At 42.4% G+C, this 26,936-nt stretch overlaps 1 protein-coding gene across 6 annotated transcripts in view; it reads left to right on the top strand.

Annotated features, from left to right (window-relative positions):
• Nucleotides 1-26,936, top strand: part of asic1c (acid-sensing (proton-gated) ion channel 1c) — an 82,102-nt gene that overhangs the window by 47,309 nt on the left and 7,857 nt on the right. Inside the window, exons 1-8 of one of the 6 annotated variants that reach the window (XM_068604652.1) lie at nt 4,950-5,534; nt 19,131-19,281; nt 19,806-19,933; nt 25,064-25,214; nt 25,315-25,371; nt 25,810-25,963; nt 26,176-26,267; nt 26,635-26,714. In XM_068604652.1, the coding sequence (XP_068460753.1) occupies nt 5,010-5,534; nt 19,131-19,281; nt 19,806-19,933; nt 25,064-25,214; nt 25,315-25,371; nt 25,810-25,963; nt 26,176-26,267; nt 26,635-26,714 (1,338 nt within the window). In that variant the 5' untranslated portion in view covers nt 4,950-5,009. Of the gene's footprint in view, nt 1-4,949; nt 5,535-15,711; nt 16,524-19,130; nt 19,282-19,805; nt 19,934-23,114; nt 23,243-25,063; nt 25,215-25,314; nt 25,372-25,809; nt 25,964-26,175; nt 26,268-26,634; nt 26,715-26,936 lie in introns of those variants that run through there. The other 5 variants (XM_068604612.1, XM_068604603.1, XM_068604623.1 and 2 more) reach the window with 5 other exon arrangements.

The following is a 26,936-nucleotide window of genomic DNA, read 5'->3' as shown; positions in this document are numbered from 1 at the left end:
ATTGATTATGAGGAAAGTTACTCTCAATATGGACAGTCACTCACTCTCTGGTGGAATTATAAGGTAGCTAGCTATGTTGCCAGCTGCTAAACTAGAAAAATGTACCAATGTAATGCTTGATCCACATACTGAACAATGAAGCACTCTGCTATCGTCAGATAAGGGACATTTTGGTTTGGATAATTTTCTGTCACCAGTGTTGCAGCATACTTAGCAAGCTAGCTAAATTGCTGGCAACCGCTAGTTTACTAGCTAACTGATGAGGCTTTGAGGCTGCACTGGTTACAGAAAATCACCCCAACAGCAGGCCATCTTTTCATCTCTGTGTCTAGCCCATAAGCAGCATTTCTCTCCATCGCTCTAATCGTTGAGGCTTCTGCGTGAGCGGTGAGCTCAGGTCACCGCTCACGCAGAAGGAGGCCTGAAGTTTGCTCCATTTGAAGTGACTAAAAGCGGTTAAAAGTCCTGGAAAGAAGCCGAGAAGTAGACCTCGAGTTCAAACTTTTTTTATTTTTATCAAAATGGGTCCAAAGTCAAGTATGAACGTCAATGCTCACACTCTTTATTTAGCATTTGCCACCTTTGGGTGGTTTGAGATGAATGCTTGGATGAATCTTGAAGCTTAACACTGAAGAGTTTGGGGTCGAGAGTTCAAAACATTTTGAAATGAATCCCAACGCTGCTCAGTGCCTTAATTTTAATGAGTTTATTTGCGTATCTGCTCATCATTATCTCAGTCGGGCTTATTGATGTGAAATGTGTCGTTACATTAATATAAGCTCAGCACTTTAAAACTTGGCCCCTTCTCAGCGTGATTTTGGAACGATATGAAAGGCCTTCTCTACATGTGGTGAAAAAGGCTAGGACTGTGAGTTTGGAAAAGCTAACAACTGTGAGTTGGGGGACAGTTGGATAAAGTCTTTGTAACTTGACGTGTTCATGCACAGAACAAACTCCTACAGTTACAGGGACACTGTTCTGCATTTGAACTCTGACCTGTGCGTGAAAGAGGCCAATCTATTTTATTCACAAAGAAAGAACTTGGAAAATAGTCATCAACACTTCAACATCCTTCATAAAACGCAACATTTGGATGTCTGAGTGGTTGCTGGGTTGCACTTATGTCGACCAAACAAGAAATTGAGGAGCGGCGGGACGGTTTGAAACATTTTTCCTCCAGACTCCGTATTTAAATTCCCTTCAGCATTATGAAAATGACATCCTTGCAGCCACCCGTAGCATGTCCGCCGTCACATCCAGCAGAGCGAGTCTGACAGTCTCCACACAGTCCGGATACAAAGCCTTTGATGAGAAAGAGCACTTAGTCTCTGGAAGATATTAGTAATCTTGACACGTGTGAATGCAGCTCTGGCTTCTTCTCGCTGTAGAGTGAAAGAAAGTGTTTTCAGGCACACGAAGAAGCCATGATGTACTGAATTGCTGATGTCTTGCGGCAGCACATTACCCAGAACACCTAACTTAAAGCATCTGGAAAACCTCCGCGCTGTATTGATTGAGTATCGGGCTTGCACTTGGCTCAGATTGTACCTATTAACACAGAAATGTGCTTTGACCACTTCCCCATTTGCTGTAGTTGGTGTAGAAAGATTGCTCATTTTTACCCATAGGCAACAGAGAACAGCAGACATGTAGTGTACTCTGTGTTCAATTCAATGTGAGCATAGTGAGACGCTTTTGAATGAATTTACTTACACTTAAACATAGAGAACTATAGTCAATGACTCGGCAGACTTTGCCTGAAAGGAGTTTGTTTGAAGCTGAATATTCTTTCAGCTGCTCTGTGTCTGAACTTCTGTCGTTGTGATGTGTCTTTGCTAAACCCAACATTGTCTAAATGACTTTTCTCTTCTTTTTTTTGACATATTTGCTTTGGGAGAGGTCGCTGTGGTTTGATTTTGTTTTTTTAAACATAATTTATGTTCATTTTGTCAACTCAAACATCAGCTTTTACATTTGCTTGCCTTTGTGTTGGCTGCAGTGGCTAAATGCCCAGAGGAAGCATACTGCAGCTTTGGCGTAAGGTTTCTGCTTTCTGAGCTTGTGCTAAGTTGGTGTGTGTTTTTTTTCACCTGTGTCTCCTGTTTGTTTCTTAGATTCTCTCAAATAGTTAACACATTTTAATGGCATCTGGTGAAGAATTACAGTAGAACATTAAGGAGCAAGTGATATGTTTTTCCAGGAAAATATTAAATAACATGGTCAGATATTGCATTTTTCTTTCAAAATGTTCATTATTTTCTCATAAACTACTGGCTTTACTTTTTTAATGAAAACAATTGTGTTGATTGTTACTATGTATACAACAAAGGCAGCACATCGCAGCCTTGGCAGTGCCGTGCTGTAAGGCATTTATTAAATAAATGCATGTATAGCCTGTCAAAAAAAACAAACTGTGAACAAATGTATGCATTAGTAAGTGTAGTTATTACAAGGGATGACCTATCCTTCTTATAAATTCCTTCTCCCGCTATAGCATGACTGAAGTGGGGGTGTGAGGGCCATGTCAGCATTTAGTGCAGACACACAATGACAACCCCATTGGTAATGTTAGAGCTGTTAAAGCCGCTCCAATCAATACTTTTACATTAACAACGGATGAAAACACAACGTGTAATACATGTGAAAGGGGTCATTTGCAGGGCTCGGCCCACGCTCCCCTCAGCTCTCTGGAGTGCTTTAGAGCTGTTCAGCGCCATGTTTTCGTTGTATGACCAGCAACATTACTTTATGTAATTTACCTGTACCGCTCCCTTCAACCTGGCAGCCGCTTTTCAGTGAAAAATCTCCCAAAAAACACCCCATACGTTACCTGCCCGAGAATCAAATAGCAGGCAGACAAAATTAGTGACCCATCTGCTGAACACAGAGCAGTATTTAGCAGTCTACAGGCCATCAGCTGGGGTTTCCCTAAGGAGTTGTTGGAGACCAGAACAAAGCTAAAAGGAGAGTCAATATTAGACAGAAGCACGACTCCATGTGAATGCTAATGTAGCCTCATGTCCACTGGATATGTTAATGGTGGCTTAAGGCTGTGCAATTAATCAATTTCAATTACGGTTTGGGCTTTCAATGATTATGAAATCAAGATAATCTACATCAAACAAGTATTGTGCCATACTCCATTTTGCAATGGCCAGGACTGTATCCAGATTGGCTTGAAAAGGCCCAGGGTTAAGTTTTACAGCACCTACCTCACCAGTTAGTGCTTTATATACATAACATTTCCACTTTGGGATTGCAATGCAGTGCACATCAATAACTGTGAAAGCTTACTGTGTTTAAAAACTCTTACTGATACCTGATTTATCTTGAACCCTGCAATAACTGATTGTTTTGTCCACTTGGGGGCAGCAGAAACAAGTTGTGAACACAAGACGGACATATCAACTTTTACGTGACTTGCAAAACTTTATAGCAAAAAGTTTTTTATTTACAAATCCAGCAGGCACAGAGCAACATAATCATTCATTTGGAGTCAAGTCTGTGTCCAACTGATGAATGTAACGCCAATATTCTCTCTCCCTCTTGTCTGTTATGTGCCTCTACCTACAGAATGGATGTGATAGGGGAGAGGAAAAGGTGTGCAGGAGGTTAGCTCAGGTGATATATGTAACGGGGTAGATGTGGAGGCTGAAGAGAGATTGGTGGGGGGGCATACCAGGTATTAAAGATGTTGCTGAGATCTTTGCTTTGCTAATTTAAAACTTATTTACTTCATTTTAAATGAATGCAGCTCTGAGCAAATCAATTTCATTCGAGACAGATACTTATCAGGATGGACTGAAATAAACTCAGGCCTGCATTCTGAGAATATACACCTCTGCCCATGAGTTGAAATGTATGCAGGAGAAGGTATTAATAATTAATGCTGTTACAAAACACATGATAGGGGGGCTGCAGCAAGATAGAAGATGATGTGTGCTGCAAACTTAAGGGATTCGCTGCGGCTGTATTGACTGTAAGTCAAGGTGTTTTCTTTTTTTAAAAAGGCTATTGAGAATACGTAGAATAGATGGATGCCTGCTTTGACTCTCGAAAGGGACTTATATCATTGTATTATGTGTAATCGTTACAAGGAAGTTAAGGAGAGATGGCGTGAGCCTAAAGATGATAAATGTTTGGCTCCAAGAGGGTTGCCAAGATTGAAACTTGTCAACTGCATTAACACTAAACGGAAGCATGAATGAGTCATACTCTGGTCTTTCACAACAACGTCCAATAAGGTTTCATTTAGAAAAGCAGTAAACTATTCCCACTGTGTAGCTGCTCAGTGGCTAATGGATTTTTGGCGGTTGTTCCTGCCAGCTCAAGCTTTTTGTATGCAGCTGTAACTAAATGTGATGCTAATTGGGAATTGCTGACATTTTGTGTCTGCAAAATGTCAGAGTTTCAGGATCCAAGAAGAACAGCCTTGTTTTTCGCTCGCAGGCCACACGTGTGGTCTCCAATGGGTTGTGATTAGGGAACAAGGTTTTCTTTGACCCATTAAATTGCATTACATTTAAAGAATAGTCTTTCGAGTTGGACGTGGAGTCTCACAACAACATTGAAGTGTGCCCAGAAAGCATCCCTGGATAAATAATGGTCACTCAAGCCAAAAGAATTTGGGCGCGTTAGCGGTCGCTAAAGTGAATATGCTTCTGTTTGCATTTTTGCCTCTCCGCTGTATCGCTGTCCGTTCCATCCCTCATGACCTGCTGTGGGATCAGGTCTTACTTCCCAAATGAAACCAGATCTCTTGAATTCACCGTGCCCTCTAAGATCTCAAAGAGGATTGGTTGATGGAACAGTCCATCGCTACTTCCCAGATCCAGCTATCCAACCCCTCGCCCTCCCTCGGGTGCCAAGAGGAAACCAGACTCTGTCTCATCCAGCCTCCCTGGTTCATTTGGTTTGGTTCAACCTCCCCGTTAGCACCAGAATTCGGCGAGTCATCACTGCAGCAAGACCACATCCAGCAATCAGTAACTTGGAAACGCTTGGTGATAATGGGAGCCCCAGAGGAGGAAGCGCCACGTCCGCCGTCAGACATCACAGTGTACGGGGCCAACTGTACCCTCCACGGCCTCAGCCACATCTTCCTGCCGGGTGGAGTGACTATTCGACGGCTGCTTTGGGCCGCCGCATTCAGCTCCTCCCTTTCCTTCTTCCTCTACCAAGTGGCCGACCGCGTGATCGAGTACTACCAGTACCCCCATGTCACCATCCTGGACGAGATGGACTGCCCCACCATGTACTTCCCGGCCATCACCTTGTGCAACTACAACAGCTATCGAAAGTCCCAGATCCGTAGGAACGACATCTTCTGGATGGCTGGGCTCTTGGGCGTGGAGCAAGGGGACTTTGATGACTTCATCGCCGCTTTGGGGCAGCCCACGGACGACAGCAAGTTTTTCCCCAGCAAGACCTTCAACATGCTAGAGTTTGTGCAGCGGGCAAGCCACAACATAGATGAGATGTTGCTCGACTGCAAATACCGAGGCAAGGACTGCGGTCCGGAGAACTTTACCACTGTAAGTATGGCCAGCTCGGTGTGTTTGGCCTCGGGGGGAATCAGTGTAGACTGCGTCAGAATTATAATGGGATACACTACTCATCCCTAAGTGATGGATGAGCTGTGAGAGAGTGAAGATGTACAACCTTAAATATTTCAGATTTTCTTATTTAAGGGATAAATGCAGATTTGTCAAATATTTAGACATAATATGTATCAGTAACTCCCAAATGATCTATTAAAAGAAAGTAAAACAATTTGAATGTAAAAAAGCTTGATTTTAACATATGCAGAAGCCTTTTGGCAACAATGCCAACACCTGTGAGCTGTTTGATAATTATTATAATGTGACAATTTGAATGCTTCATTCTACCCACAGTGAAATGAAATATGAGTCAGTTTATGTTTATGAACTCCAGAAGACATTTAAAGCAGAGCTCTGCTGTAAGAAGGCTTTTTTAATATGCATGTATGAGCATCTTCATGATGACACACATCAGATATCATTAGGAGAAAGAGACTTCACTTCATTCAAATTATGTTGTCATTTCTTAATTGTTTCTTCAGTAATGGTCCAATAATCCTTCCTCTTTTTTTTAAAGAATTAACGGCATGTTTGTAAGAAGATTAAGTAGCTCTTAGGGGAACAACAGGTGTATGACAGGACAAATCCTAAGGAATACAAATAATGCAAAGCTTCATCTCAGTGTTTCAAGAGCTGACACTAAAAGCAGAAAGATGTTCCTCGGGTTGTAATGGTGATGGCAATATTTGTATTCAATCCAATTCTTCATTGTGACACTAGTATTAATAGTATTTTTTTCTTGAAGAAGTGAGAGTTCCTTCGGAAGAAATTGTCCTCAGAAAGATGTAAACTCCTGCGGTGCCATATGGCTCAACAAATCTCTGGTGACATCATGCATTATGAAGCGAACATATGGCGTTTTCAAGACCACTAGAGTTTTTAATACATTATTTGTTTTAGTTTTTTTGTAAATATCTCAAAAGAATGATCCTCATAGTAGTAATGGCACCAAATGTTTGAGTGTTTTGTCTCATAATGTCTGCGAAACAGAACAGCGTCGCTTTTGTAACGGAAAGGTAATTTTTCTCAACCTTTGTGCCTTCATTTTTGTCAAATCACATTTTTTTCTCTCCTCATTTTTCAGGCCTCAACCAAAGAGATAAAATCATGTCAGCAGGATAGGAATGGAACTTAATCGTCCTGCTGGAGAGACAGGGGAAGGATTGTATTTCGATGAAATAGGCCATTGATTTGAGTGATGAAAGCCGAGCGCCGATATGAGCTTGTCATGCTGCACGGTTCTTTTGAGAACCAGCAGCACTGGAGGCAAATGATTTACACTAATAACTTAGTCGGTCTAAAATGGCAATACTGTTATTTGGTGGGAGGGACAGTAGTTTTTGTTAAACCCACATCAAAACCTGACATCAACTTTAAGCAGAGCTGCAGACCAGATTCTTGATCCAAAATCAAAACGGCACATAAAGGCAGATTCGGTGCCGTTGTGGTCAGTCCGGTGACCTTGGCTCTTTCACATCCCCACGCACAAAGGGCAAATTTCAGCTAAATGTCAGAAACTGGAGATGCTCTGAGGGCCTAAGTATAGAGGGGACTAATTAAATATTCATGGCGCTGCCTGAATTCCCCCTCCTCAGCCTGCTGATCTTACTGTGGGAGGCTCAGAGGCAACTCCTCTCATAGGAGATGAGATGTGATGGAATTGAGATTACCCATTATATACTTCAGGAACATCAGCGCGGGATGACTCACGCAAGGTCTAGACAACAACTCATAATTAGCTCTCCGCATGTGGAAAAATCGTTGGAAATATGCACAAGATCATTGAAATGCCTCCGCTGATATATTTGACTTTAAGTGTTGTGCATTTTCAGATGGTGTTAAAACAGCAGAACATTAAAATAGACTATTCCCTTTTAAAGTACTTAAAGCACTATTATGGTTGCTGCCTTTTGACGTATTACTTTGTACGATACTTCAATCGTCGCAGTATTTCTGTCTGTGTATGAGTGTTAGTATGCTCTGCCTGAATCAGCGTATTTTGTGGCCTCGTCAAGACAAAGAAACAGTGGCTGAAGAAACTACAGCGTGCCTACAGTGACAGGAAAGACCAGATGTTTCTGCTAATGAGTTGGATATGGGTGCATTGATAAATATTGGAGAGGAAATGCCCCCAAGTGCAATTAATCCCTCTGCATAAAGTAAGGAAATATTTTTTTTATGATGTAATTTGCTGGAGGAGAAGTCTCAGAAATTACATCATAAAAGGCTGGCAGATGGTCGATGGTAGATGCTGGACATGTCTTTACCCAGTGCTATAAATATATACAGGAATATAGTGTTAAATGTCCCTGTATCAATCTGTGAGTGAGCTGTGGTAATAAGCTTTATTTAGACTGCACTGAAGGAGTGTTGTGCCTCCGCAAGACGTCATGTGTGTGAAGGTTACACATTGTTGTATCTATACCACCCGGTAACGTCAGACTTCAACACAACTGATAGGCCAGAACAACTTTCTTAGCGGATGCTTTATTTCATTATCAAAATGAATCTCTTGCCTCCACCTTGTTGTCGTACACACACACCCCTGTGAACTGGCGGCTGATTGATTGTCTCATTAATACTCAAAAGCGTAAGCACCCTTACTCACCGCCGTGGATTGAACCTGTAAGATTGGCTCAGACCAAATAAATCATCTGAATCAGTGTGTATGTGCGATATGCATGCTGAAGTTGGCGCGATATCATTTCAATCGATCACCGGCTCAGAGGATCGTCTGACAAATGCAAAGAGTTGATTCTAATTAATTTACCCTTTTACCGTTGATCTCGTGTGGCGTGATTGAACTTCCCGTTGAGGTATCGGAGCCTTTTTTACAATTACATTACGGTCTGTCCGCCGTGGCTGGGGATTTATTCAGGTGTTCTGTCAAACCAGAAGCAGGATGTGGTGTTTCACTTCATCCACTGCGGTATAGTCTGGAGGCTGACGTTGGCTTTAGAGGTCAGAGAAAGGAGGAAAAGGGAAGCAGAAGTCCCAATTGAGTGTTAGACCTATTCCGAAAGAGGCAGAAAATAAGCAGTGTGGGAGATAGGAAAAGAGACAGAAGAAAAGCAGCTTATACAAGAGAGATAGATAAAGGGGCGGGGGGGAGATGGGGTAGAGTTGAAGGAGAGAGCTACGACAAAGTGGAAACAAAGGAGAAAGAGACAAAAGGAGGCTGTGCTGTGCTTCGATTGAGGTGGGACTGGGACTCAGCTGAGGACCGGCACCATCTTTGTGATTCAGCCTGCGATGGAGTCGAGCTCACAACTGGAAGCATGAGGAAAGATGAGGGGAAGAGGTGTGTGAAGTAGCACACAATTACAGTGCTGTCTGAAGCATGAAGAAAAGGAAGAGGGGGGGGGGGGGGGATAAAATACAGCCTCACAGTACAAACAATGAAATAAACAAATCTAAGGCAAGCGAGTGAAGATGACAGGCCAGAGAGCAAATACCTAAAGTGTTTGTTCCATTACTCAGTGTCAGTGAAGGCCAGTGCGGGAGCCACTGTTACTGTGCTGTAAGTGCAGTATTGGCAGGCCGATCAATGGCGCTGAAGAGGAATAGTGAGGAATTCATAGCGGGGACGCTCAACGGGGATGTTTTTTTTTTGCTGACTTGCTCATCGGGGAGCAGATATTACCAGAGGCAGACGTTGGAGGTGCCAGTTGACAGAACCTCTTAAGTTAATTAGCTTGTTAGGTGGAGACTTTGGACACAAGTGTGGATCTGTCCAAAAACAAATAGTGCCATTATGTTGTGTTCTAGATTATCAGCCTTCTGGCATCCTGTAAGAGCTAAAATAAGCACCCAGTTAGAACTGTTCATATCCAGATTTTCATATAATTTGACAAAATAAACTAGCTTATATTTTACTCGACAGTGGTAGGATGACTCATGGTTTCCTCTCATGCGTCTTTTTGATCTTAGATTACCTGCCATGCCCATATTTAGCTTTTTGTTTCCACTAATGGCCTCTGGAATCCATACGCAACTTCCAGTAGAAGCGACGCCTTGCACCTTTGAAAGTAGCGTATCGCTTATCTTCTCTCAAGTAAACTGAGATTTCCCTCGACACCACAAGTCACTTTCCAGGGGAAGCCAGACATGAGAAATTGTTGGAAACTGCAAATCTTTTTTTGGGTGGCGGGGGGTATACAAGTGATGATGTGATGCACTTTCAGGTGTTAAAAGAACCGTTTACATTTAGATTATGTTATAAAAAGAGAGAGAGAGAAGGAGAGAGAGAGAAAGAGAGGGAGTGAGTCTGTGCAGCTTTGCAGATGTTTCACAATGATGATGTAAATTTGTAATATGTTCACGAACAGAGGAGATGGAATGCTGGCGTTTTCGGCAGCTGGCATGTGCTTCCAATGCTTTAATTTCTGGGCAAGCAGGCAAAATGGATTCAGGAACGGACACCAAAAGCCTCCAGCTGAGCAAACAAGATGACAACATGCTAAAAAAAAAAAGAAAGAAAAGAAAGAGATTATCCATCCATGCGATTGAAAGTACCGGTGAGGAAATATGAGGAGTGAGTTTATCAAAGTGTGACTGCAGGGGCTGCAAACTGAAAGCATGAGTGACAGCACACGTGTGTGTGTGTGTGTGTGTGTGTGTGTGTGTGTGTGTGTGTGTGTGTGTGTGTGTGTGTGTGTGTGTGTGTTTGTGTTGGATTCTGCCTGGAATGGAACAAGGAAACAAGATGGCAGGTGTAGCCGGCAGCATCTGTTTTTTATTGATACAGACTGCATCTGCTCTCCACCTGGTCTGCTGGGGGGGTGATAATGTGAATTTGCTGTGTCAGAGATATTTACAATTACTGTGCTTGACGTGGCATTTTTCTTTCCTAAACCTGAAAAACTAAAATAGTTTTATGATACGATTTACAGTGAATGTCCTCTAAAACAGCTTTGGGGGTTATTTATACTCTTTTTTTTTTTTTTATTTTTTTTTTTTTACATGTCAGTATTTTTTTGCTTTTGATGTATTTTATATGAGGTATTTCTAAGCCCTTCTTAGCTAAAAAATAAATAAATAAATCCATTCTTGCTTCCCTTGCATTACTCAACCGGCATACAGAGTGGCTGAGTTGTATTTCAAGGAGGTTAGCTCATTTAGAGGCAGGCCACAAGATGTCTCCCTCTGCTAAAGAAGCTGCCCGTCCACCAGAGTGGCATCCCTGATTACGAATGTCTGCCGTTCCAGATTCACATGTGTTGGGTCCTCTTCGATCACAGCGTGGCAGAGGACCCTCTGCCTTTCTCAGGACTTTAGGTGCAGAAATGGTCTGGCAGTCGAGCTGTGACATTTTTTTTACATTACACAGTGATGTTGTAAATAGCTCGTATTCCTTCTCATCTTCGCCTCGGCCCCGGTCTGTGCTGTGTGCATTTCTGAGAGGCGACCAGCGCTTCACTTGCCGTTGGACATTCTCTCTGGCCCTCGAAGGAGCTCTTCCCTTTGCTCAGTCAAAACTCTGCTCTTCCTCTAATGAGACCTCTGGGGTACGGTTCAACTCGGCTTTGACATAAAAGAGGATGTTAGTGTCATTCTCTGACAGTCTCAAGGATCAATGAGCTGGTCTTAAAGCTTTGGCAATGAATGGACACATCTGAAAAAAATACTTTTTTCAAGTACTTCTACTTTGCCATCAAACGGCAATCAGATGCTCGTTCTCAATTTGGCAAATTGTATTACACCATGATTCACTAATTACACGCTTGAATACTGAGACAAAGATGAAAAGTCTTTGCGTCCTCGGGAAGATAACAATAGAAATGTGGGAGCAGCAGAATGTGTTTTTTCATAAGGAGGATAGCAATTTTATTAAGACGAAAAAGCTACCAACTACATTCTGCCCGGAGCGCTTTATATTCCTGCGTGATAGCGGCGATGTCTTTGAGGGGGTATTTTAATTAAATGATTAATTTAGCAAAAATATTTTTTACAAATAAACACAGCTTTAAAAAAGTTAGTCACACTAAAGCTGAAAGCCACGTCATAAAAACTGTTCTAAAACTGTAGACTTCAGAGCAGAAACATGATTGCAGAATGTTACACCAGATGGGAAAGCTTTGTTCTTTCATTGAGTAGATTGGAAATGCTCAGACCTTTGGTCATGTTGTATTTCTACAATAACACGAGTGAGCGGGGAAATACAGACTTCCTGTTCATGCTAGACGGTCCACTGCCTCGTTCTTCAATCTATACCTCAGCACATCATTGCTTCTGCTAAAAAAACTGAAAAACAAACACTGGCAAGACTTGATTCAAGTTGTCCAATATTTATACTTCATACCCTAATCAATATTTTTATATTGGCAAATACTAACACGTTCTCTTCACCAACTTTATAAACTGACGCGTCAGTGTTTAAAGATTGTTCCAGTGGCCAACAAACATAATTCATGGGGGTTTAAAGTGTTCTTACTTGATAGAGCCACTTTTGGGATGCAAAGCAGTTCACGCCACTGAATCATGACGACCAAACACGGCATCTGTTTCTGCTGGATGTGTAAATATTGAATGAGCAACTTGCTCGCAAGTTTGCCATATCAACCTAAAAGGTGATGATGTGTGGGTGCCGTGTCTGCAGCTTGTTTCTGCTGCCCCCGGGTGGCCAAAAACCGCTACAGCAGCTTCTTAATTGAGGGGCTGAAACTGAAGAATGTTTCAAAAATAATTGATTAACAACATTTTAATTTTCTACCAATTGATTCATCAAAAAAAGTCATTGTTTCATCTTTAATAGTAACCCACTCTCTGTGTTTGTTTGTTTTTTGCAAGAAAAGTCTTAAGTACAGGATGAGGAAAGAGAAAGTATAACACATAAATAGAGAGATGCACAAACAATAGCACAACCAATCATCTACATTGCTAAAAAAAAAAGTCCAAGATGAAATGTTTGAAATGCAAAATCAAAGAAATTAAGTAATGGGTCCAATCGATCGAGTGCTTGAAACCATACCCGGGACTTAAATGTGCCACACAGTGAAAGGCTGAATGGAAAGTCTAGCGGTGGAGTAACGATGATTGTCGTGCATTGCTGTGTGTAACGTCTGCAGCTCGGAGTAATGAAATTGCACTTTGGCTTAAAATTCGCTGACGAGGGACGATTCACAGGAGCGGGAGAGCCGCCTCTCGCCTTCGCCAGGCTTCTATGGGACAAATCAGCTCAAGTAATTAACTCACCAGTTAAATGTGCCTCAAATCTATTGAGGTTTTTCCAAAGAAATCCAAGAATAAAGGAGACGTCTGCAGCTGGTAAATAAGTGAAGACACCAGGCAGTCAAGTATGTCTGTGATAAGATGTCATTGTTGGAGATATTCACTTGCCTGCCGCTCATGAAGCATTCACATTTCTCTCCTCTTTGTTTCGCTTTGTTTTGGGCTCTGACACTGAGGTGGCTATCCCTGATGATGCCAAAATAAAAGCCTTTTGTTCACTTTGACTGGATCTTTAATTATACAGTTAAAAATAGAATATCTAGTTGTTTCTAAGCATACAAAGCTATCAACAAAAGGCAAAAAAAGCAAACAATGTCAAGTATCTGTGTCTCGCCCAGACAGAAGAAAAAACCCTGCCAGACATGACGTACAGTAGTTGTTAGAAAAGCTGGACCCCGGCAATTCATCCAGTTGTTTTGCTATCGGAAAGCTCTGAAAGCTCACAGAGAAAATAACTATTACCACAATACTGAAGCTGTTACTGTGGATTCTTGTTTCATTATCCAGAACCAGACATTCATCAATGTTGTCGTACTGCATGGTGTCTCTGTTTCTTCCTTATGAATTGAGCATTTTTATTAGTCTATGATTAAATTGGCTGGAGATGTAAAATTGAACTGTTTTGAAGTAATCATTCTATTAAATGAAGTTTTTGCATATTAGTTAAGTGACAAATGTGCCGATGGGAACAGAGAACTCCTTTTTTGAATTCTTCTTCCTCTGCACTGGATAACAGAGTGGTCTTGACAAAAGTAACACGTGATCACAAACTCCTCTCTGTGTTTGTTATAATGGCGTCCAATTACATTAAGTGAAGTAATCAAACAGCTTTTTTCTTCTGTTCACACTTTCACTTCTGTTTACTTCTCAATTGTCTTTGGTTTTGATTAAAGGGAAGCATTTTAATCACTGTGAGAAAAGCTGGACACTTACACTGCAGCATTTAGTGAGACGAAGTGTGTACACGAGAATTGGACTACAGGTTAAATGAAACCCTTACAGCCTTCAGTCTTCTTCTGCAGAGCAACACTCATGATATAAAGTCATTTTTTAATCCACAACTTTCAAAATAAACAATAAGTACACTTGATTTTGTATTTTCAATTAGATTCGTTATATTCGTGCATGAAGTATGAATCTATAAAACAGGAGCTTAGCTTAGCCAAAGACGTCTCTAAAGTTAGCTAAAATGCTATTTCTTGTTTAATTAAACTGCATAAAATCTTAAGTCCACAAAAACAACTTGTGCACGGTGACTTCCTAGAGTCTCCTCGAGAAACAGACGAGTTGTTTCCCCCGGCTTTTGATCGATACTAAGCTAACGGCCTGCTAGCTCTGCCTTCATATTTATGTGATATGTGAGCGATGTTGACGTTCTCATCTCGCTCTCAGCAAGAAGTTCTTCCCCAAAATGTCAAACTTTTCTGAAAAGTAAAACTTTTCTTTTCACATTGGCTTGATTTTCACAACTATGGTTGAAAGATAAAACGGGGGACATAGAAGCGGCAATCTATAAAATAATTTAATTTAAATAATTGCAACGTCACTATATGGCGGAAGGAGGTAACTCAGTGATGATTGAGTCTTGCGGTCCACTAAGGAGTATTAAAAATGTCCGCCCTTTACTGTTATACATTTAAACGAGGTTGAATCCAATCGTTTTAGTCCAATTCATCCTTTCACAACTTTGCAAATGACACCCGCTGCTTCGACTGCAGAGCAATCCAAAACTTCTCTACTTTTCTGAATCCTTTTTTCTTACAACCATTTATCTCCACATCTGTGATCAAGTTACTCAGCCAACAGTCACATTACAGACTGAAAATATTCCAGCTAACATAATAAAAAGAAAAAAATGGTGTCAGTGGGAAGCTGAACCTTCTGCCAAACAGAATCCTCTGAAGGTCTCGCATAAACGGAGCAAAGCACCTTTAAAATCTTCCTGAGCCACACATCTGCATACAGCAGGATGTCAGCCCTCATTTGTAAAACGATAGATAGATAGATAGATAGATAGATAGATAGATAGATAGATAGATAGATAGATACTTTATTCATCCCAAGGGGAAATTAGTGAAAATATAAAGTTGAAACTGGCAGAAAAGACAAACTAGGAACGTACATTTCCAACACACTACACATTTTGAAGAGGATTTTTGTTTGGCTTCCCTCAGTTATCAATTATATAGATTTATAGATCCACAAGCAAGCAGGAGGTTCTCCAATATTAAAGAATTTCAGGCTTCATATGTTTTTCTCCCCTGTTGCAGAGTTTCGTTATGACAATTATTTCTACTTTCATTGATACCTCCCCCCCTCCTCCCCTGTCTCTCTATGCCATTGGAGGTCTACTTCATCACCGGAGGAAAACAATTTCATCCACTGGCTCCACCTCATTCTCCATTCGCATGTAGAGAGAGTCTGTGGAGAGGCAACAAGCGGTATATTCCTTGCTGCTGGCTGCAAGTCAACAGTGTGAAAAGAATCTCTTCAATCTGTGGAAAAAAGGGAGGAGTTTGGGTTCCGGGCAGCTACCGCACAAAGAGAAAAACCACCGAAATCTGCAAGTATTGTCTGGCACTGGAAAGGGAGATGGAGGAGTGAAAGATCAGAGCAACAGGGGTAAGCCTCTTCGGATTTTCAAAGTGATTGCCTCTGGGGCTGAAGCCGTCGCTCACATCTTCAATTATCACGTCCATTTATCTATTGATGAAGGACTGGTGATGGTTACGCTTGATGGTTTTTGTTAATGGAGTGATTCAGCTGTCTCTCTCCATAAAGGAATCAGTATGTAAATCATTTTTACCTCCCCCAAGGAGCTCAGTTCCCTTTCTATTTTTCTATTTTTTTTTCTTTTTTAAATATCTTCACGGTAAAGAATTTTCAACCCTGAACCGTGGGACAGCTGCACAGTCGCTGCTACCTGGAATCTGTGATGCACAAACCTGGACATGGTTGTGGAGAAAGCCATTGTGTGTACATGTGGGTTGTCTGAGGTGGGCTACTGAGCAAACAGCCTATGGTGAAGCACCTGCCTCGACACAAGCAATTATGGTTAAAGCAGCCACGTCCGAAGCGGTCGCCCTCGGGCCGCACAATGGCAACGACGCCCAAGAGCCCCGTCTCCATAAAACCGAGTCCAGCTCGCTGAAACCGACGTTGAAAGAGATCACAGTCAGCTTCATAACGAGGACCAAAATTCACGGTTTGAAGTTCATCTTCTCTCCGGACAAGTCGAAACCGCAGCGGGTCATCTGGATCATGGCCTTCTTTGTTTGTGTGAGTCTCCTGTGCACCTGGTCCTGGAATCGAATCCTCTACCTGATGTCCTACCCTGCCATCACTAAGATCTACATGGTGTGGGCTCACAACATGTCCTTCCCGGCCGTTACCTTCTGCAACAAAAATGTGTTCCGCGTGTCCTCTCTGACCAAGGAGGACCTGTATAACAGCGGCTACTGGATGGACCTCATGTACCCGAACCACACCGTGATGGAGAGGAGCCTGTCCATCCTCAAAGACGGCCACAAGCAAGGCATCCTGAGCCTGCTGGACTTCGACAACTACACCCCGCCCCCTGATTCCAGCGTCAACACCACCGAGATGATGGGTCGCCTCGGCCACCAGTTGGAGGACATACTGCTGGAGTGCAGGTTCCGAGGGGAAACGTGCACCTACAAAAACTTCAGCACTGTATGTACCGAAAGAAAGATGGTGTTTGTCAGGTGTGGATGTGAATGTCGTTTACAAGGTGTATTAATAATTCACGCGAGCCTTTGACGACGCTGCCTCGTTCTCTCGGGGTGCTTTAAGAGCGTCGATGTTTCAAAGCTGCAAACAAGAAAGCCTGTCCTGTTTTCTGCCTGTCGCACAACAGCGTGTTCCTTATTACACTTCACGTCCTGAAAACGCCCCTCGAGGATACAAATATGTCACCTTCATGTTGCGGTGGAAGATCAGTGTCTCGTCGTCTACGTTTCAGCTTTTTCGAGTTCTCGAATTTCCAGTGTTTTAACGCCTTTTTGCTTCATGCCCCCGTGACGGCAGAATTAAGGAAGAAAGATTCAAGCATTAATAATTCAGACGTCGTAAATCAGTTCAAATTTAAATTGTAGCTTTTCTAATTAAACATCTGGAGGGCAGCTAGAATACACGGTCTTGCTTCAACAATGCAGCTGAGCTTCCATCACATCCAAAGTCCATCACACACATTCATTTTTGAGTGAGCACTGAATGCTGCATGGAGGAGGTGGGAGATGTTTGCAAGCAATAGTCAGAATGGTTTTCTATCACATGCCTCCAACATATCCCATAAGCCCACCTTGAACATTACAGAAAATATTTAAAAGGCTCGATGGAGAAACTTCTGCAGTGAGAAGTATGCCTGCAGAGGAACTAATTTATTTCTACTGCACTGAGAATAATTAAGATCTGGGAACACACTCTGAGATTTAACACACTAACCTGTCACTGGCATTGCGGTTAACTACCTGCCTTTATCGAGTCGTGAGAATGAAGTTGTGTGCTCCTCATCTTCAGCAACACATGGCGTGGCTGACGGTGAGACCGAATGGAGCTCCCCTTTTATCCCTAACTTCAATCTGAAATCTTTAAAAACGGGTGTCTTGTCACTTTGCAGACCTCATTAGCGAGCGAGGGGGAAAGAACCAAAGCGCTGTCTCGGTCTGTGTGAGCCGCGTGTGTGAGTCTGTCTGTGTGTGGACACGGAACGCTGCTCCTGATCTCCTGGGATCGGCTTTGCAATGCTGGGTTTTCACTCTTAGATCGACCTCACACCGCTGTGTAGCAGAAATGAACCATTACACGACCCCGCCGCAGTCGATGTATGGCCTGTTGTTGTTTACCAAGCACGGATATTTGGAACAGCCTGGTCATTAATGTTCAAAGTATGGCTTGATGTAGCAATTTCCTTACAGTGAGGGGTGTCACAGTGGAACAAAAGAAAGCTCTTAATTCAATCGTTTGTATTTTATGAGGAACTGAATGCCTAAGTCTGACAATGAAACATTCATATATAGTGTGGAAACTCCCAAAGAAATTATTGCATTGCAATATTTGATCTAAATGTGGTTTGAACTGCCCTTTTTGAAATTTCCAGACTGTAATTTCAGTTTCATTGAATCCAATCAGCCCTGATAAGTTTGAATTTTGGTGTCTGAATTTCATAAATACAATTTTAGAAACCTTTTTTTTGTTTTAAATTAAGCTTAAATTCAATTTTTTTTCATTTTCTTTGTGAGGCCCATAAATTATAATTTGTATTATAGTTATCAACCATGATGAGTGATGATGTTCCAGTGTAGTCGTGACTCCTTTTACAATCACTCCATCTCAGTGTGTAACTGTTTGTCGGGATCAAAAACTGGCAGACGTTGATGCATCTGTAACTGTGGTGAACGTGTGCGTGGAAGCCGGTGCAGCACTGTAGGAGTTGTCACAATTTAAAATGGTACAGAACTAAAACGACAGTTTCTTTTTGCAGGTTCTTATATTGTGTTGACACGCAGGAGGAATAGATATATTCTAGTTCCTCAGACTGTTGCATAGCGAATAAACTCCACAGTCTGATAGTCTTATCTTGAGTTTACTCAACCCCTCAAGCCGTATTTTGAATTTGAAGCTTTCTTAGTCTTTATTCAAACTTAAAAGTTTGACTGATGTATTTCCCCTGTACACCCAGTACACCCTCCTGAGGGGAGGTGCCGGTATCTGTCAACTGTAACCACTGACGCAAAAGCTGAAAAAAATCCCGTAACCCAAGCCAACTGGATTAATTAAATGGGAAAGTTATTTGGTGCGAGCAATGTTACTGTAGAGAGGGCACATCAAACGTTAAGTACCGCTGAGCTTTACTGGCACAGGTTCGGGTCTCACAAGGAGTTTGGAAATCAAGAGACAAACATATCTTTTACAAACCCAATTTGAAGTTAGCCTGTGTGTCCAGAGAGCTACCACCTCAGATGTTCCTTATTTAATGACTGCAAAATAGTACATTCACCCTAACTTACTCGGGGGAAATCTGCAGTGAAATTGGGTAAAGATTGATAGCTGCTGCTGCTGCTGCGAAGGAAAGCTCATTAATTCCTCAAATCAGAGCCAGGTGCCTGTTTAACGCCAGCACTGGTTTCTCAGATAATCACAAAGCCTCCGCAATGATTAGCTGTCCTGCACAATTACCGGCTGCCATGTAATACACCTCGTACAGGTGCGCGATGTACGAGGGAAGGCCGCGACTTCTCGTTAAATGCCCGTGTTTTCTGCTGTGCTCTTTCCCCGCAGATTTACACGCGCTACGGAAAATGCTACACGTTCAACTCCGGATTAGACGGCAACCCCTTGTTGACCACATTGAAAGGCGGCACGGGGAACGGCCTGGAGATCATGTTGGACATTCAGCAGGACGAGTACTTGCCGGTCTGGGGAGAGACAGGTCAGTGCGGTAACATTTCAACTCTTTCTGTGACAATCTATTTCCAGGGTGTCGGGTCACCAATGAGCCTTTTGTCATGTCTGTAACAGGAGGATGCATCGCTTCATATCGATAACTAACTTCCATGATTTTCCAAAGTCTCCACTTGCACTTTTACTGCTAAATATCTGCCGAATTTCCACGACACACAAGTGACGCACTGCTTAATAGAGTATTATCTTGATGTGTTTCTCCAGGTCTACAACTGACGTCCGGTTTAATAAATTATATTCGTTGGCATTATATCTTTAAATCGACAACGCCCACTGTATCGTGCATTCATATCGCATGCAGTAAATCTTCGGTTGTAAATCTGTTTAATGCCGTTCCACCTCTCTAACGTTTGAGTCTGGCGGTTTCAGCGTGGCCTTCAGCAGCACTTTAAGCACAGTCATCGGTGGCAGAGACACACACACACACAAAAAGCGGGTTTCCATAGGCGACCGCACTTGTTGTTACATTTTTCTGGCGTGCTGTATCCACAGATGAGACCTCCTACGAAGCAGGCATCAAGGTTCAGATCCACAGCCAGGACGAGCCGCCCTTCATTGACCAACTGGGATTTGGTGTGGCCCCTGGTTTTCAAACTTTTGTGTCATGCCAACAACAACTGGTAGCTAATGTTCGGCCTCCTCCCCGTCCGACCTCGGCCTTTTTGTTTTTAGTTGTTTTTTTTGCTCTGCTTTTTTTCTGTGTTTGTCCCCGAATCCTCGCCAGCCAGCGCCCATCACCTCTGTGTCAGAGACCCCTGTGTGGGGAAATGTGTATTTGAGTTGTTTTACAAACACCCAGCGTTTCTTGGTACATGAAGCTGGGATTATAGTTGACAGGGAATATTGATAGAGCAGGACAAAGTAATGATTGGATGCAAGCACACAAGCATGCTGTGCTTATCTCAGCCAAAAGAACCTTAGACTTCACAAAAATATGTGGCAGCTCAGTTTGTTTTATGTTTAATATTGAGTCTTCTCTGCTTTTAGAGTATGCATTTATTTGGATGTTGTGGGAAGAAAAAGCACACAGCCATAGTCAGTCAGTCAGCAGGCTTCAAAACGATAATTCTGATTAATAAAAGATGAACCCATTTGTGGGTTTCTTATAATAAACCCCCTTTTAAGGACATTTCTCACTGAAATCATTGCATGCCAAAATCCGACGATTTGAAAGACTATAAATAACTGACTTCAGAAGACGCCCTCTCAAGATTTGTTGGATCTTGAGGGAAAGAAATGAATGTGATCGTCATGTTTTTGATGTTAAATTGAACCATTAAAAGAAGCCTGGTTCACCCGTCATCATATTAGTTTATCTTTTTTATGAGTTATTGGATGAGAAAGATGACCCCCAAGCTATTTTGAAGACGTTTTAAAAACGCACGGATTTTGGGGAAACAGTCAAATTAATTTTCTCACGCACAATATCAAGGGAGGAAAAAAAAAAAAAAAAGCCCCCGGCCATTTCTGCGGGAAATTAGTTTCTCGCCCTGAACTATCCCCTCACGCCCGTCAGCAAGGGATGGAAAGTAATAACCATAGTTAAGCCAGAATTGATCGGGAAAGCCTGCGCTCAAGGTCATAGCACTGAGCCTACGTGGACGTCCCATCCAAATGTAATGAAACTGTACAGCGGTCGTGGGATGTTGCAGAGACAACACATCCAAATTGGACTTCTTTTATCTCCACTAGAATTGCAGTCATGCAGAAAAAGTCTTTTGTTTTCCAATTGGAAAAAGTGACAGAAAGGGGAAATATCCTCTGACAATTGGAGAAAAAAAAAACCTCCTTGTAAGTCACGAGAAAATGGCGCCTGTGCCGAAAAGGATTTTACAATGATTACCTTTGAGATCCAGAGGGTTCTTGTATTGTGCCGCAGGCTCATTAAAATGTCCCACCACATAATCAGTCCTTGTGAAGTCTTGAGGTAATGGGATACTCCAGCAGTCAATTTAATTCATTACTTGAGCCTAATTTAAATGATTTTGCTCCTAAATGTAATGATCTTGGTCAGTTTCACTGGCGTGAGATATATGGTGAAATGAAATCTGCCACTATTGTGTTAGCAGAATAACATGGGATGCTTGAGGCAGAGTTTGGTCTCCTAAAAACAGACACTACACCACAAAGATGAACAAATTCTACTTTTGGGAAGAAGTTTTATCAACGTGTATGTATTTATTTGTCTCTTCCTCCTCGCACGTGTTGCAGAATGCTCCAAGTGTCTCATCATTCAGCCATCTGGAAGTGAACATGCAATTAATCACCTCTATCAATCACCATCTCAAAGTTTCCTCCTGAAAGGAAAAGTACACAGATCGCCATTTATAACCGCGGACACGAGTGCGCACGCCAGTGACAGCTGAAAGACGTGTTTACGGCCTCGGAGATGTGCTAAATTAATTACACTGTCATTAAAGGCACGGCCAGCATTAATTTCAGTCAGTTTCCAATGAGTACAAACGACACCGCTCTCAGCCAAATGACAGACAACTTGATGAAGCTATAGAGAAGACTTGTGAGATGGGGGCGACATGAATACACCACCAAACGTTAGGGAAACCCTGAGTGGATCAACATGACATAATCCAGCATGAAACTGTCGCAGCAAATATTGACCTTACTCGGTATTAAGTCTTTCTAAGTTGAATTGATAAATATCGGATACACCAAAGACTTATTTATTCTTACAAGAAGAGGCTCAAGTTACACAAAGCCACGACGATTCTGTAGAAGCGAGCGCTGAAGATTGAATACAGCAAGAAAGAGAGTTTACAGGGGTTAGGGTGCTGCTGGAATATACAAACAAAAGAGTAATTATCAGCGTTGGCACAAGACATATAGATACATACATGTACCCAGCAAAGAGGGCTTTGTCAGCGTCCGTACATCTGGACAAGCTTAAGTCCTTTATTCCTCCACAGGAGAGGATGTGCATGCTTCTTATAGACAGCTGCTGCACCGGTCTCACAATGCAGTCATTGACAGTGTTACTCGATAACAACCTGGGGGGCGACTGTGGCTCGGTGTTGAGCAGGGTCGTCCTTCAATCAGCGGAGCGGCGGTTCGATCCCAGGCTCCGCTAGCCCACGTCGATGTGTCCCTGGGCAAGACACTTAACCCTAAATTGCTCTCGTAGCCGCGCCTGCGTATGTTAGATAGTCCTGATGTGGCACCTTGCATGGTAGCTCCTCTCATCAGTGGGTGAATTATTCCGATATAAAGCATGTTTGAGTATTCAGAGAAGCGCTTTAGAAAATCAAAGTACTATTTCAAGCAGTTGAAGAAACTAAGACACCCGACATTCTCATTACAATATTTTACAAAAAGTTTTTTTTGTCTGTTTTTAATACAGTTGTCCAGCAAGACAATGTGTAATTTCCCCTCTTTTTCATAACAAACTTCCATCTTTAAGTTTAAGAAAAGATTGTTGTCTGAAGTACACTAGACTTCTCATTTCACATGGCTGACAGACGGGTGTTTGTTGGACCCAAACACCCCCCACCCCCACACCTCCATCCCCCCTGTGTGGGCTTTTGCAGTCTTTCTACTCCCTAGTTCATGATTACGTGGACATCTAAAAATGTCACTGGTTATTTCTTGTAGGTATAGCTAAGACTGCTGGATGAGAACAGCCTGAGGAGCTACAGGTCCTGGGACCTGTTTTGTTGTTCTTCTGACAACAGGCTGTCTTCCTGTCCGAAGGGCTGGACCGCTGTCTGTCCCTCGCCTTGCTGTCGCTCCTCCTTACCATATTTTGATAATCATGCGGGCTGTGTTCCCTCACCCCTCGACCCCTAGATGAGACGTCCTATGAGGCCGGCATAAAGGTGCAGCTTCACACTCAGTCAGAGCCTCCTTTCCTCCACCAGCTGGGCTTCGGGGTCGCCCCCGGCTTCCAAACGTTCGTTTCCAGCCAAGAGCAGCGGGTAGCGTATGACTGTTCGCGGGCTTGCTGCATGCCACAGTTACTGTATCGTTAAATCGCCATACACACCCATACGTAAGTTCCACACTTCCATGTGCTGGTCCTCCCTCTCCCCCTCCTCCCGAGGAATGGATCCATCTGCCCCCCCCTCCCCACCCTCTGTGTGGCTGAAGCGACAACATCCAACAACATCTGCAGTCGCCATTGTCTTCTCTGTGTCACATTCGTCAGTAAAAAAAGCATCTAATGGGTTTCATTCCAGCTTTAAGCCATTGATCTGAATCTGTATATTCATCAAAGCTGTAGTTTGGCTTTACCCTCTCACCACCACGTACATTACTTTGGTTTGTTTTGCCCATACGTTATCGGGGCGGTCCACTGGAACAGCTGCTTAACGTCTTCTGCAGGGGACCAGACAATGTGTTTCATTTGGTTTTATTACCCGTGAAGACTTTCCGCATCGTTTTTTAAACTCCAGTTATGAGAGCTGGTGGGCCAGCGATGGAGTTCAATAAGGGCTAAATAATGTTTGCCAGTTTGTTTCCACCGCGTCGGCGAACCGCACTCCATCTCTGTTACTTTTTATGGAGTAACTGAGCATTAGATTGTCAGAGGTGGCCTTGTTGGAACTGCTGGAGAAGATGGAGACTTACAGTGAACCTTAATGTGACAAAAGCAGCATCGATCAATGCCAAAGAAGCCTTTGGCATTGATTGTTGGCGAGCTCCCACTGCAATTAGCAACTCTACGCTCCAATGCCCAAGCAGGCATCGCTGGCCTTCATAAATAATTGGTTTGTTTTTGTCATAAAAATGAGCTGTAGACATGAATTATCATAAACTGCTATAAACAAGACTCATGAAAACGGACTGCAAGTATTGTTGCTGGTTAAATGTTGGTACACCAACAACAACAAAAAAGGACACGGGGCACATTGTTGCAGTTACAAGACGAGGACCATGGGTCAAATGTTTATTGTGAACCAAAATGTAACAAAAAAAGGCTTTAAAAAAGGCATTAAATATTCCTGATTAGTGAATTAATTTAGGATTCCCTGAGTTACTCTCATATGAACAGTAATGACCTGCGCTTCAACCTTTTTAATGAGAGTTTTACCTCTAATGAGACTGCAGACTGACTTCTCTATTTTATTTAATTCACAGGGCTTCGCAGTTCAGAGTATTTTTATAATAAACTCCCATGAGCTTCGATTAGAATGTATGTATAGTTAATCAACAATAAAAAAAAAACCCTTTTATGAGCTTCTGGGGAGTTTATTCATTGAGAATTCATCAAATATTTACTATAAAATAGGATGTAATGCCGCGTACGGTCTATTAAGTTTCTCTTCATTTATTTGTTCATTGAAAAACTGTCTATTGTTTCCGAATTCTGTTCCCAGGGTTGTAAAATGTGTCCATTAATTGTGGTGTCCTGTCTGAATCTACATATTTTACAGATTTCTATTAAGCCTGTCTCTATTCCCATGGTGTTCTGCTTCCTACCGGGGACTAGACCTGCATCAGTAATGTCCTGCATGACGTCTGCTTGCTGCCGCACATGAGCAATTACGTGATGTCTGACTGGACATTTTGTGCCAATATTGTCTCAGTGCACATTTTCATTGAAACGCTTCTGTATTTCTTTCTCCTTTCTCTTTTTTGTTTGTTCTGAAGCTTGAAACATTTGTGTTGGGTTTTGTGAGCTTGTTGTCCTCTTCAGTACTTCAGGTGTACTGGGCTTGCGTCATGTTTTTTTTCCCCCCGCTGTAATCCTGTACACGCTGACATACTGAGGATAAATGTGCTGTTTGCTCTTTCAGCTTCAGTACCTCCCGCCGCCTTGGGGAGATTGCAAGTCTACTCCCATAGACTCTGAATACTTCTCCACGTACAGCATCACCGCCTGCCGCATCGACTGTGAAACACGGTACCTGCTGGAGAACTGCAACTGCCGAATGGTTCACATGCCTGGTATGGTTTCACAAAGACAGCAATGTTGCAAATGCTTGAAAAAAAAATATATATATATATTACATGTCTAATTAGTTTAACTTTGTGTTATTTCAAACAGGAACCTCAACAGTTTGCACACCTGAGCAGTACAAAGACTGTGCTGACCCAGCGTTAGGTGAGCCCGCACACTTTAGTGCATAAGTGTAGGATTTTTAGTGCATTAATGTCTGAATTCAGCCGCAGTGGGACCGTTTGAGCGTTTACGTAATACCGCTGTAGTTTTTACTTTAAATGACTTTAATCTCACACGGTGCTGAAGCAAAAATAATAAAGGGAAATGATTGTTGAAAAGTTCCATTGAGAAGATTTGTGATGCGTCTATGCTTCGCCAATGTCACATAAATCTCGTAGAGCTCTTTTTTTTCTTCTTTCCCTTCCCTCCTCTGTATTATCACTTCAGTCATTATTTGCTTTCATGGAAAGTGAACGATGGCAGCGAATGCAGATTTTCCAGTTTGTGTGCGGAGATATTTTTAGGGAGCTTCTGTATGCAGGTTTGTTTGATGCTTGGCAGTGGTCGCAATATTTTTGAAATAACTTTGATCATCCACAGACTTTTTGGTAGAGAAAGACAACGATTACTGTGTCTGTCAGACCCCCTGCAACATGACTCGCTATGGCAAGGAGCTGTCCATGGTTAAGATCCCCAGTAAGGCATCCGCTAAATATCTGGCTAAGAAATACAACAAAACTGAGCAATATATTGGGTAAGTATTGTCTGGTAGCGGTCCGTTCTTCAGATCTCAGCCTCTTTTCTTTGGCTGGATGGATGTGTTGTTGCATAGCATGCCCCGAGTCTCCATCGTTCACCTTCAATGTAACAATAATGAAAGATAGTTACATAGGAAACGTGAAATATCATTCAGAAGTAAACTTGTTCTTTTTTTGGCGTGTGCTCTCTTGTCGGTTCTCTCACCAGGGAAAACATATTGGTCATGGACATCTTCTTTGAAGCTCTGAATTACGAGAAGATCGAGCAGAAGAAGGCCTATGAAATTGCAGGGCTTCTCGGTAAGAACCTCTCACATTTTCACAGCCATTTTGACAGAAAAGGTGGAGTTGAGCTCGGTCGCGGCGCTCTCAGCGGGCCGCTCCTTTTCCCCCCGTCACACATTTCACATCGTGTGTTCACGCCTGGCGCTTTGAGGCTTCCTCTTTGAACTTGTGAAACAGTCTGAACACCGTTCCACAATCTGATGCTCTTGCAAGGGCAGAACTGGGGGTTGGTGTCTGATGATAAGTTTGGGCTGGATGGACACTTTTGACATCCCCCCGCTCAGATTATTCAGAGAGATACTGAATTAGAAGTGACAGTGCTTTCACGCACCATTGTTCAATTACTGTACCTGTCCATATCTGTTTATCTCTCTTCTTCTAGGTGACATCGGAGGTCAGATGGGGCTGTTTATCGGAGCCAGCGTCTTAACAATACTGGAAATATTTGACTACCTATATGAGGTAAAGTGATAGCTTTCACTATTAAAATATAAACCTGGAAACACTGTCATGTCATTTCAATTATCTCTTGTTCTTCTGTCTACAAAGGCACATAGTTGAATGTAACACTGTGCACATTTTTTTGCTTTTCACACCATGTAAAATAAGCCAAAGATACCATTTCAATATATGTACACAGTTTGTGTTTAATCTTAAAGGAGTATTCGGCATTTTGGGAAATAC

This window comes from Clinocottus analis, unplaced genomic scaffold (genome assembly GCF_023055335.1).
Source record: "Clinocottus analis isolate CAN_PGR_092001 unplaced genomic scaffold, fCliAna1.0.p SCAF_11, whole genome shotgun sequence".
NCBI classification, from domain to species: Eukaryota; Metazoa; Chordata; class Actinopteri; order Perciformes; family Cottidae; genus Clinocottus; species Clinocottus analis.
The sequence above is the reverse complement of the archived record's forward strand: the minus strand, read 5'-3'. Positions and strand labels throughout refer to the sequence as shown.